This window comes from Astatotilapia calliptera, chromosome 12 (assembly GCF_900246225.1).
Source record: "Astatotilapia calliptera chromosome 12, fAstCal1.2, whole genome shotgun sequence".
NCBI classification, from domain to species: Eukaryota; Metazoa; Chordata; class Actinopteri; order Cichliformes; family Cichlidae; genus Astatotilapia; species Astatotilapia calliptera.
The window spans coordinates 15846513-15859452 of NC_039313.1; the positions used below are offsets into that span (position 1 = coordinate 15846513).

Sequence of the window (12940 nt, forward strand, 5' to 3'; positions counted from 1 at the left end):
GGCCCAAGGTGGACGTGGCAGAGCTGAAGATCCTCAGGAACAGCTCAGGTTGAGTGGTGTGGAGAAAAAGTTAGAGAGGCAATCTTTTTGAAAGGGATAGTGGATATATTGGACAAATTATGTCATTAGGACATGCAGAGGGCTGCAAAAAATACATGTAAAAAAACAAAACTAAAACTCTGTACACTCATGGAGTTACAGTATAAACCTCTCCATATATTTGCAAACAATTGTCTTGCAATAATTATCTATTTAAAAGAAAAAAAACAACAACCCTCAGGTCATAAAATAAAATAAACATTGTGACATTTGAAAAAAGTGCTATAAAGGACATCTTGGGATGCTGTTTTATATATTTTAGGCCACTCAAAATCCAACAGCAGATAAAGTACAAGCAAAAACATTATGTTTTATTTATACAATAACAATTGAACAGTTCAAAATTGTATAAATAGATGCCTGGAGACTGCACCACATGAAAATGATGCTATTTAGCAGATACAGTTGAAAACACAACTTTAAACGTGTTTATGTTTTTGATATATTCTCTATGACACTTTGCTTTAGGCACAGAAATTGAATTTCAAATTAAATAAATATAAAATCTATGCACATACTATGAGCTCTGTTATCCACCAATTTTATTATAAAACATAACAATATCAAGCATGCATTTACAGACATGTGTTAAGTTCTTACAGTTACCAATCGCTATGAATACCACCAAAAATGCTTGTGATATAAAACCCTTTATTAAAGTTATATTTTACATCTATTAAACATCTTTACTTTTTTTTTTCTTAAGAGTGAATTATCTGCATTCAGACTTCCCTTTGAAGAAAATGTACCATTTGAATCATTTATTCTATTTGCAGCACATATTAGCTTTTTGATTTCCCTCCAGGTCCTTCGTGCGTCACACGTCGTCAAACACGCCCTTCACTGGAGGTGACAGAGTGAGGTAACTTCCTGCTGTGGATCTACAGCATTAAACACAGTGATACAGTGTGACAGAAAGGCACTGTTAGCATTCTTTTAAAACACAATATTATTCAGATTTATTTTAACACTAACCAACTATATTCTTGGTACTGAATGACATCATACCTTCTGTTGGGCGACTCGTCATCACTGGAGTCTTCCTGCAGTAAGCCCGTCTGCTGCTCGTCGGCCTTTTCGTTTCTTCTGGTAAATGTGACAACTGTGAATACAGAGAAGAAAAGATGCACAACACTAGTAAGCAGGTTGACTTCTTCTACAAGGGGTGGCTATAGCTCCAGAGATAGAGGTCATCTACTAATTGGAAGGTTAGCAGTTCGATGTATGCATTCACAGAAAAACCGTACCTGTATGACTGGGTGAATGACACAAGTTGTATAATGAGTGCTTAAGTAGAGTAGAAAAGCACGATATAAAAACCAGTTTATTTACCATATAAATCATGATAATCCATCAAAACTCCATGTTTGGTGTAATTCAAAACAAAGGGGAAAGGTGGTGACATGTTGACATGTTAAAAACTCTAGAAATGTTCTTCGTAATAATCATCTGCAGCAAAGAAATGACCGTCATCTACCATCTGCTAGATATTTATATATGTAGAAATATATATAGATGTAAAGCAGGCAGTTGTTCATGTGCAGCGTATTAGGTTCTTGCCACATAATTTGAATCAGATTGAGATCTTGAATTTGACTGTAATTTTACAACACTTTGATTCCAACTTGTTGCTGCTGCTCAGAATCATTATCTTGTTGCATTACCAAGCTACAACAAGGCTTTAGCTGTCAGACAGATGGCCTCACATTTAACTCTAGAATACTTTTTGTACAGAGCAGTTTGTGGTCAACAGGTGCCCAGGTCCTGAGGCCCAAATCATTACACCTGCACACCATGCTTGATAACTTGTATGAGGTGTTTTCCTGCTGTGTTTGGATAATAAAATATAAACCAAAGCCATGCTGCCATGTTCTTTTTAGAGAAAAGAGGCCTTCTTGTGGCAGCACTTCCAAACATGCCATACTTGTTCAGTCTTTTGCATAGATTCCTGTATGATAAGTTCTTTTTACTTGTGTCATGTTCATAGAAACCTAAGAATAACTTCCTGTGGGAACACAGGGGTGGTGCTTCTTCCAAAGAAACCCAACCAGGCAAGCTGTAAAGCCTGTATGGATATGTATCTCATGTGGGTGAGGTGCCCTAGGTCTAAAATTATAGATTTTTAGTTTCTTGTATGAGCAGCAAGTTAGGTGGACAAATATCGATTTAAAAAAAAAGTGTGAAGAAAATATTAGATAGATGTAGTGATATGAGAAAGAGCCCTACCACTTTTCTTGATCTTTGTTACAGGCTCCTTCTGGTTATCCTTTAACTCAGTGTAACCAGCTCTGTTCCGCCCAGTGGCCCCATCGACACCATACCGCTCCCTCCACGCCTGAAGCACAAAACAAAGTAGGCACACTATACACACAAACCAGTAGAACCGGCAAGCCAATAGGCTGGATAGATCTTCTTGTCTTGAGCAACTAAAGAAAGAAAATATCTACCCATCTTCGATTCTCTCCATCTTCAGCTCTTTGTCTTTTCCTTCTTTCTACAGAAGAACAAATTATAAAACATACAGTGCAAACATGACAAACATACAAAAAAACATTTTTCATAGGTTACTATAATAATGCATGAAAACATTAACTGTAAAAACCTGGATATGTTTAGCTGCCAAAACTGCTCTGATGCACAGAAACTTCAGAAAGAGTAAGCAATTGAACTTGTGATCAAATTACCTCTTTTGATGAGTTCCCTGCCTTCATCCACCAGGTCAGAGATCAAATCATCATCAGTGATGTACTGATGGAAGCCCAAGCGGTTCAAACAGCGAGACCCCAGACTACAAAACAAAATGATTGACATACATACTGTAACACATAAGTTCTTGTACTCAAGACAAAAACGTGATGGGTTTTTCAGAGCAGATTCCTTCTGCAAAATGGCCATTTTATTGCTCATAATTAACCTTCATCTTAAGTGTATCAGAGTAATAAAAAGTATAAAACTACTACATCTCTACCGTGCAATTTGTGATAAACAGGTGGGTAGTGTATAGCTGGGATGATTTTAACCACACTGGATTAAATTGGCAAATAAAGGGCGTGATAATGTGTTTGGAAATGTGTTTGCACTACAGATTCTGGACAAAAGCAGAATTCAGTAGAAAAGCTAAAGTCCTATCAACTCTACTTCAAACAATGAGTCCAACAAAAAATTAAATTGCTATTTTTAAGCATAATTTAAATAACAAGTGTTTTATACTTATACAATATTTTACATCATGAGTCACAAAACCATCAACGCTTCAAGGATTATAGACAAGACAGATTTTTACTCTATTATGAGATAAACTGTAACAATGTTACTTACTCTAACAATATTATTAAAACTTGTTATTTGTTCCATAGCTTTCTTTAAATATATTATAAGTTCTCATATTTCTCATATTTATAGCTGTACTTATACATCTTAAATCAGCCATTGGACTATTTTTAGGTGGGAAAAATACACAAGAATGTGCAAAAGTTGTTAGAGATTGCTGGTTTACTTGTAATATGTAGCAAAGCACAGCAGCAATACCAGCATGGGATAATAGATGTAGAACCCATCTGATATAAATGACAGCAGCTGCATAGAGCCCATAATCTGATAAAAAAGACATAAAGAAAAGAAAAACACACATTTAATTTACAGGTACAAATGTCTGTGTGTGTGTGTTGATACGTGAATTTGTGGAACCCACAGAGGTGTAAGATGTCTGTACTCTGTTCTTGTGTGAGATGGCAGAGTCCATGTGAATCATTCCCAGAAAGTTGAGGCATAAAGGTGGAGTGAGACGACAAAATAACCTGAGTCATACAGGGAAAAAGAGAGAGAATATTAAAATTAGGACAACACAAATTAAGCATACCAGACTGAATTGTGCTTCCTGTTTGGAAAGTCTGACCTGTAACCTATCGTTCCATTGATTTGAAACCAAAATGCAAAGATGTGTTTGACTAACTAACTTTCCATTTCAACTCACTTCATCCCTTATAGTGTAAATATGCTGCACATACATGCCACTGAACAGCAGGCTGTAAGCATCAGTCTGGTGATGTGGCACCAGGTAATAGTAGTTGAAAAATCGTATCCTGAAAACTGTGGAGTAGACGCACACGCACATGAACAGGATACCCACAAAGCACACCATCTGTTGGAGAGAAAAAGGAAACACGTTTGAAGGTTAGGCTTGAACTGAAGAGAACAAAATAACCAACATGTTTATGTTCACAGCAGATTTCTGTTGGTTTTAAATAAAATAATAATGTGGGAGTCCAAGTGTTTGAAAGGCAAACTTTTGTTTCTTTCACCAATTTTCTGGCAAAAAGAAAAAAAAACTTTAAATAAATCAAAATACTATGTCACTCCTTGTAGTAACGTCATTCTAACGGGATTAACGCTGACAGCACTAATACATACTCACCTCAATGCAATGATAGTTGTACCATTTTTCAGCCAACTGAATAAAGACCGCAAACAGAGAAAGGACGGGGTGTGTGCTGAAGAAGGTGCACTCAGACCAGATTACTGCAGCGGAGAGTAAGCACAGGAGGACGGCCAGCAGCCTGCAGAGGCCCTGTCTGAGCACACACTCCCAAAACCACTCTGAACACACACACACACACACACACACACACACACACACACACACACACAAAACAAACAAATATGCGTGTAAGTGCAAACTCACATTTATGTTATACAAAAAAAAGGCACATGACTGCCGCGAAGAATTTATTATTAGACCGAGTGTCCCTAAAAGTTGCATGTTGTTTGCCAGACGACAAACAGTTCAAAAAAAGAGAAATATTCTTGTTGCTAACTGAAAACAAACCACAACTTTCTATTATGGCAGATATTCAAGAACATTTTTAAGGCTGTATTAGATATATCATCAATGCCATAATAAGTTTTACTTTTAATACTCCATGTGGGAATCTGAGAACTCACCTACAGTTGGAGTGTAGATGAACCTACGGATCCAGCCACGGTGTGCTAAAGGGAAGCTGTGGGTGAAGTGTCGGAGCGAGCTGTTCCGGCTTTTTGCTACATCTTCCAGATGAAAGGCCTGCTCTAACAGGATAGACCACTGAACCTGAGTCTGATTGTGTCTTTGCACTGCGCTGACCACCTGAAAACACACACGCAAATACAAAACATACAGGAAAGATGGGCAAACACTTTTTACAGGCATTTTAATGTGTAATCATATTTTTTTGCTTTATTTTTTTTTAATTCACAGTGCAATTTTAAAAAGAATTAATTACTTTTTCATGAAGTTTAACTAGGACTCTTTTGGTGGGAGCGGCATTCTGGTCCACGCGAGAGATTTCCACATTTATTCCCATCTCTTCTTGGTACTTTGTGGGACACTGAAGTGAAATGACACTCAAATGAGCCCAGTGTACAAGCTGAAAATGCACAATATATGCATGAGGAAAAAATTGTTTGTGGAATTTGGTTTCATTTCTTACCTTTGTCAAAATTATGTCCACATACTTCCTTAGAAAGTGGTTTTGCCTGACAGAGGCATGGATGCCTGCAACCTCCTGTTAAAAAAAGCAGATTATTTTTGTAAAGAAAAAAAATTAATATGCTGCAGTTTATTCTTTATTCTGTTTCAAGGTTAACCCTTGCCTCCATGACATCTGCAAGTTTCTCATCTGCCTCTGCCTTCTCAGTAGCCATCTTTGCTACCTTGAAGTAGCTCTTGGATAGCACGTAATTGTGGGAAGATGACAGCCAATAAGACCGTGGGATTTCCACCAAGCCATAGCCTAGCAACAGGACCAGGAGGAAGAGTCCCCAGGTGTTGGCAGCTGTAATCCCTATGGTCTGGAGGTCCGCCCTACATGATTTAAAAGAAAGAAAGTAGATTATGCTGATTATGCTAACCAGAAAGCACAAATTGAAATATAGTGCATACAGTTCCAACTCGACTTACAAGGTCAGTTTCCACTTTAGCTGAACAGCCACATAGATGAGCAGAGCGATGAAGATGAGAAGGTATGAGCCATAATAAAGTGCATTTTCAATTAAAGCTGTTTTGATCTTTCCAACCACTGAGAAAGCTCCTGAGCGTGCATAAGACTGCATAAAGGGCAACAGCAGCCTGCATGCTCACACAGAGAACAGACAGAAAGAAACAGAGAGAAAAGGAAAGTCAAAACATTTTTTAACTTAAGGTAGAATAGTGTGTAAAAAAAAAAAAAAAGAAGAAGAAGAATGAATTAGAGCCCAACTGATATAGGAATTTTTTCACCGATTATTGCTGATTTAAAAATTAAAAATATCAGCTAATATTTTTTGGAGACGCATTACAGATAAACACATTTCCTTAACATTTTTAATATTTAGTTAGTTAGTCAGACTCATTACTAAGATAATATGATAACTTTTTTCAAAACAGTCTGGTTTTAATGTCACAACAACTCATTTGCACTCTGCCTAAGCCTGATCAGACCCCATAACCCTTTTTTCCTGAGTGAACATCGGCAGGTCCGTTTTCACATCGCAAAACTATGGCATCATAACAATGTGACTGGTCACATGAAATGATGAATCCAGACCAACAGTAACTATGATGATCCAGGACCAACACCAACACAGAGATATCAGATACACCTATTGCCAACAGGGAGGATAGAGAGTGCCCTCTGGTGGAACACTTAGACATCCTGACTCCTAACATGGGACGATTTATTTATCGTATGTTTATGAGTAAGAGGATCTTACCATGTAAGAAACTGAGACGTCCAGTATACAACTCTCCAAAACACTTCGAGGGTGTCATTTGGAATATAAGTCCAAGGCTCCTCACACTTGCCTGGTGGACTGAAGCGCACACAGAAGATTAAAGAATTAGAGAAAAAAAGCACACTGGAAGCCAGGTATAAAATTCTAAATGCTCAAAAGCCACATGATACATCATCACAACTTTAACACAACCACACCTTGAATCCATAAAATATACACAGTATGGATTTTGTTGCCATTTCAAAATCACTCATTGCCCCTAAAAGGTTCAGTGCCCCCACATTTCATGACAGATTTCTAATAAAAAATAGCTCCAATAAAATAAAACAATGTACGAACTAAATGCGGTAACATTTTTGTAAAGAAGTATTACTCCTGAATTCTAAAACTGTATTTCTCAAAGCTGCGAGAGCCACGAATGGAATTTAATTCACCTCCATTGTATTAGGGTGAAATCTGAGAGATGACACCGATCAGCCACTGTGTTAGATACACTTGCTCGTTCACGGAAATATCTGATAGGAAGGCAATAGTAAGTTGAATAACTACTCATTTGTGAATTTGGCATAAAATGGTAAAATGGTAAATGGTCTGTATTTATATAGCGCTTTACTAGTCCCTAAGGACCCCAAAGCGCTTTACATATCCAGTCATCCACCCATTCACACACTGGTGATGGCAAGCTACATGTTTATGCCAACATGTATCAACACTTCAGGATGCTGCTGGCTGTGGTGTAATGCTGTGAAGATATTTTCTTGGCAGACTTTCGTCCCCTTAATATCAGTTGAGCATTGTTTAAACAAGAGAGCCTACTGGAGTATCTCAAAAGGTCTCCACAGTCACCAGATCTCAATTCCATTGAGCACCTTTGGAATGTGGTGGAAGGAGAAATTATAATCATGCAAGTGCAGCTGACAATTCTGCAGGAATTATGTGATGCTATCATGTCAGTATTGATAAGAGCGACTTCTTGAATCTATGCCCCAAAGAATTAAAGGAGTCCAACCCATTGCTAACTAGGTGTAACTAATAAAGTGGCCGGTGAGTGTATGTAACACATAAAAATGATGAGTACTGATATCATCTAGGGGAATTACAAATAAGCAAAAAAACGCTGATTCTTAACAGTTTTAGAATACCAAACAAAACAGTAGAGTGACTTGAACTGAGTGAATAAAGTCTGTTCAGTTGTAAGGCTTTACTTGGGCTTAAAGCAATCAAATACATGGAGAAGTCATGTGAAAGATGAGCAAATGAGATTATGAGATCCCCGTGGAATGCTGGCTCCTTTGCTAAACAAACACGGACAAAGTGGATATGTGCAGATCAGCAGATTATCTGCTGTGTTATGTATAATGCTGCATGGCGGTGGAGCAAATCTGGAAAACTATGGCCCTATTTCTGATAAATCAAAACAACGTCTTTACCTCATAGATGGAAAAGGAGACAAGTTGGCCTCACTCCTACTACTGGGGTTCGTTGGAGTTGCAGTAGTGGTGTTTGCAATGTTAGAATTGCACTGATTGTAGACAGCCTGGCAGAAGAGTAGAGTTTGCACAGTCAGGCAAACACATGTAAAAGTGCAGTGAACATAGTTAATATAAGACCCCAGAGGTGAGATTTGTATAAATAAACACACAGCTCAACCTTACTTAGAGAAATTTTTTCAAAAAGCACATAAAAATCTTACTCTTGCCCACCCCCACCCCCTGAAAAAATAAAGTTACACTAATAAAGAAATTAATGTCTAGTACCATGCTGACATCAAGTGGTAGGATGAAGACGATGAGGAAGCACAGGTACCAGGACAGCAGCGTTCCAAACAGGACCAGCCTCTGCTGCTTCCACAGATCTCCATAACGCTGGAGGAGGTAGAGGGCCAAGAAAAAAACGACCACCACCACAACAGCCAGCGCAGCACCACTCATGATGACTTATAACAAGACAGACATCAAGAGCTCATGACAGCAGACTGAAAAGACCTGGAAACAAAGAGAAAGAGGTGAGTGGTGAAAGCAGACAGAATATCAGCTCTTATCTGCTGGATAACAGAGAGAAACAGACCAGTTGAGATGTGGGGAAACATAAGTGACTAAAATGCAGTAACATAACACACTGCAATGGATTAATTAAAAGAAAGCTTTATTTATTTATAAGAGGAAAAGAAATGAACGAAAACCAGCAGGACCTTGAATTAATACACAAATCTGAAACTCTAGTGTGCCCAAAGATATTCTTTGACATTTCACAAACACTCAGAGAGGTAAGCTACTCTGATAACGTTCAGACCGAACAGAGCGAACAACTGGCTTTTAGAAAGTTTTTCAAGTGGGATATTTTTCACATAAAAAAGCTTTGAATCCTGTTTTCCAGATGTTTTGGAGTGATAACTACTGTTTTCAAGACGTTCATTTAGCTATTGTGGTCATGTTTTCTTTTTTAAAATCCAGAAGCGATGATTTTCGATGCATTTCCGCGCCGTGTTCTCGCACTGTTAACAGTCAAAGCTGTGTTTCATTTCATGAACAAAGTAGGCCCACTTTTTATATATTTTATTTATTAGAGCCAGACAGACTCTTACCTGTGGAAGGTTCATTGTCATCAAAAAGCACAAAAAACTTTCTTAACTTACAGTCACATCATATTTCCTGGACGGGAACCCCGACAGATGTATACAACCTTTGAAACTACGTTGCGTAACTAACGTTCGGTACGCCAGATTTGCTGGAGCAGCAGGGGATTCTGGGTATTGTAGGCACTAGTGACTGCTGAGAATTTCATCGACAACGTAACGCCAAGTGAATCATATTTGATACATGAGTTGTTATTGGGGTTTTTTTTAACTCATATATGCCAATTAATGTTTATTTACTTATTTGATACTCCATTGTTTTTTTGTTTTTTTTTAAAAAGGGTAATTATTTTATGGTTTAGGCTTCAGAGTAGACACAAGTAACTCTGTATTTTATAAGCATTATTGCATCACTGGGATCCATTCATACACGTACAGTGTAGACAGGTAGACAGATATGCTCATACAAATGATTGTAGGTTCAAAACCTGAGAAAGATACACAAATATAAACTTTTAAACTGTTGAAAAAGGAAGTAGCTTAATGTTTTTTGTAGTCATTACATTTGTAGCCAGTTTTTTTCTGAACTTAGTTCGAAGGACAGCTACATACTTTGCTAGAATATGTTGTGAGCTGACAATACTATCTTTAAATATACACCGCGTTCCAAATTATCATGCAAATGATATTTTCTCTGATTTTCCTAAATAGTCGATTCAAATGACAGCATGATTTTCGAGTCATCAAGCATTAGAGTATAATTCAAATGTTACTCAACAAACCTCCCAATGAAAACAGTATGTTTTTCAAAAATAAAAAACTTAAAATGCACTGTTCCAAATTATTACGCAAACAGAGTTTCAAAACATTTTAAAGATTGTAGAGAATTGAAAGTGGTCATTTGTTGAATTTGCAGCATTAGGAGATTATATTTACTGAAATCAAAAGCTATTTCAATCAAAAACCTCTTAAAAGGTCAAGTTACATATTAACATAGGACCCCTTATTTGATAGCAGTTTCACAGTTCTTGCATCCATGGAACTTGTGAGTTTTTGGAGAGTTTCTGCTTGAATGTCTTTGCAGGATGTCAGAATAGCCTCCCAGAGCTGCTGTTTGGATGTGAACTGCCTACCACCCTCATAGTTTTTTGCTTGAGGATGCTCCAAAGGTTCTCAATAGGATTGAGGTTAGGGGAGGATGGGGGTCACAATATGAGTTTCTCTCCTTTTATGCTGATAGCAGCCAATGATGCAGAGGTATTCCGTGCAGCATGAGATGGTGCATTGTCTAACATGAAGATGATTTTGTTGCGGAAAGTATGGTTCTTCTTTTTCTATCATGGAAGAAAGTGGTCAGTCAGAAAATCCACATACTTTGCAGTGGCCATTTTCACACGTTCAGGGGCCCTAAAGGGCCGGACCAGCTCTCTCCCTGTGATTCCGCCCCAAGACATGACTCCACCACCTCCTTGCTGATGTCACAGCCTTGTTGGGACATGGTGGCCATCCACCAACCAGCCACCACCATCCATCTGGACCATCCACGGTTGTATGGCACTCATTAGTGAACAAGACTGTTTTAAAACTAGTCGTCATGTAGTTCTGGGCCCACTGCAGCCGTTTCTGCTTGTGAGTATTGGTTAGGGGTAGGGATGGGTGCCAGTATCCGGTGCACCGGTTCTGACATAAACGGTAGTAACCAGACCGAAAAGCAGCGCACATTTCGGTGCTTTTTTTTTCCCTGCGATGTCATACACTTTGGATTCTAGCCAATCATTTTACCTTTCCAAGGAAGTAGGCGGGCCCAGGTACATACGTTCTTTTAGAGCAGAGCTACAGATTAAAAATGCCCAAAGCGAAGCGCTCAAAAGTCTGGCTGTACTTCACAGCAAAAGATGCAAACTCAGCAGCCTGCAACAAGTGCTTTAAGGTGATACTGTGATGACGGATGATGATGGCAGCAGCAGCCGTTCTTCTCTGAGTGAGTGGCTTAATGTTGTTCGTGTGTAATTTACATTGAGTAGGCTAACCACGTTATTACATTAATGCATGTAAGGTGAACTAGCAAACACCGTTGTAGTTACATGCTGTCTTCTTGTTTGATAGAGTGATACCATATATGCCCTATAGCTGCAAAAAAAAGGCTAACATTGTTATCTTTTTACAACCCCCCCCCCCCCGTTTCACAAGTAACGGTTTGGCACCAGTATTGGCTAAAACCTAAACGATACCCATCCCTAGTTAGGGATTCCCAAATAGAAGGTTTATGCACAACTGCAAGTCTCTGGAGGATCCTACATCTTGATGTTCACAGGGCTCCAGAGGCACCAGCAAATATCTGTTTGCTGCTTTGTAATGGCCTTTTAGCAGCTGCTCCCCTAGTCTGATGTATTTGTTTGGCAGAAACCTTCGTCTTTGTCCCTTTATCTGCACGAACCCGTGTGTGCTCTGAGTCAGCCAGAAATCTCTTAACATTATGGTGATCACGTTTAAATTTTTGTGAAATATCTAAGGTTTTCATTACATGTCCAAGGCATTCAACTATTTCACGCTTTTCAGCAACAGAGAGATCCTTTTTCTTTCCCATACTGCTTGAAAATTGTGGTCTGCTTAATAATGTGGAACATCCTTCTTTAGTGGTTTTTCCTTTAATTGGGCTCAACGGGCAAACTAATGATCATAGGTGTCCAAGGTTGATTTCAGTGATACAAAGAGTCCTGAGACACAATTCCATCCATGAGTTTAACTGAAAAACAACTTATTTCATCTTTATGCCACTTAAACACAATTTGCATAATATTTGTGTAAGTAAATAGCAGAAATAACCAGAAAATCTTTGCAGTAGTGTCTTATGAGGAAACCTCACTCACCCCACTTTTTAGTACAAGATATAGGATGAGGAAAGAGCAGAACAGAGTCAAGAGGCTGGAATGTGGACAGAGAAGCAAGCATATGAATAATGTGGCCATAATTCAGCATAAAAAGACGTGTGGATTGCACAGCATTGAAAGAGAAACATAATGGTGTTCTGTAGAAGACAGAAACAGTTTTTGTCTCCAGAGACATGCATATTCTGTATAGCACAAAGCTACATAAGGACAGGCTGAAATATAACAAATGAAACAGAAACAAATGATGCTGCTTCTTATTATTATACTCCTGATTCTGAATTTAACAGAGTGATACAATTTATGAAAAATAAAATTCATATGAACTTCAAAATCTATCACAGGTTCATATACAAAATCAGCCACAGGCTGATTGAACTTTTTTTTTGTTTTTGCTTTGATTAAATTGCAAAGTGCTGGACCTGAAAGGAAAAGGTAATTTATAATGATATATTTCTGATATACTACGACTAATGAGCAATATTTTAAAACAGGACATCTTCTTATCTTCTTTTTATATCTTCTTGTGATATCTTCTTTTTCTTTTGCTAAATCAGTAAGACACAATTTTGTCTTTCTTATTACAGAAAGACAAAATTGCACGTTCTTCTTTTTCATATTTTTTAATCCA

At 38.0% G+C, this 12940-nt stretch overlaps 1 protein-coding gene across 2 annotated transcripts; it reads right to left on the bottom strand.

Moving 5' to 3' along the window:
- Window positions 1-389: 389 nt before the first annotated feature.
- LOC113034264 (LMBR1 domain-containing protein 2-B-like) lies at window positions 390-9585 on the bottom strand. 2 transcript variants are annotated; one of them, XM_026188678.1, is made up of 18 exons: window positions 9482-9585; window positions 8604-8831; window positions 8277-8383; window positions 6826-6924; window positions 6035-6202; window positions 5728-5938; window positions 5565-5639; window positions 5358-5462; window positions 5041-5221; window positions 4514-4695; window positions 4107-4240; window positions 3791-3896; window positions 3596-3693; window positions 2784-2887; window positions 2547-2593; window positions 2326-2434; window positions 1108-1201; window positions 390-980 (listed from the first exon to the last, which is right to left on the bottom strand). In XM_026188678.1, the coding sequence occupies exons 2-18, from the start codon at window positions 8775-8777 to the stop codon at window positions 917-919; spliced, it is 2058 nt and encodes a 685-aa protein (XP_026044463.1). In that variant the 5' UTR covers window positions 8778-8831; window positions 9482-9585; the 3' UTR covers window positions 390-916. The 2 variants fall into 2 exon arrangements, with proteins under 2 accessions (XP_026044463.1, XP_026044464.1); XM_026188679.1 differs by having other exon boundaries at window positions 9431-9490.
- Window positions 9586-12940: the final 3355 nt, after the last annotated feature.

Excerpts from the sequence above, each read along its gene's own strand:
- LOC113034264 (XM_026188678.1), bottom strand. The coding sequence starts at position 8,777 with ATGAGTGGTGCTGCGCTGGCTGTTGTGGTGGTGGTCGTTTTTTTCTTG. Across the intron at positions 6,925-8,276 it reads TCTCCTTTTCCATCTATGAG|TCCACCAGGCAAGTGTGAGG; the intron begins GTAAAGACGTTG and ends TGTGCGCTTCAG. Across the intron at positions 981-1,107 it reads GACGAGTCGCCCAACAGAAG|ATCCACAGCAGGAAGTTACC; the intron begins GTATGATGTCAT and ends TTAATGCTGTAG.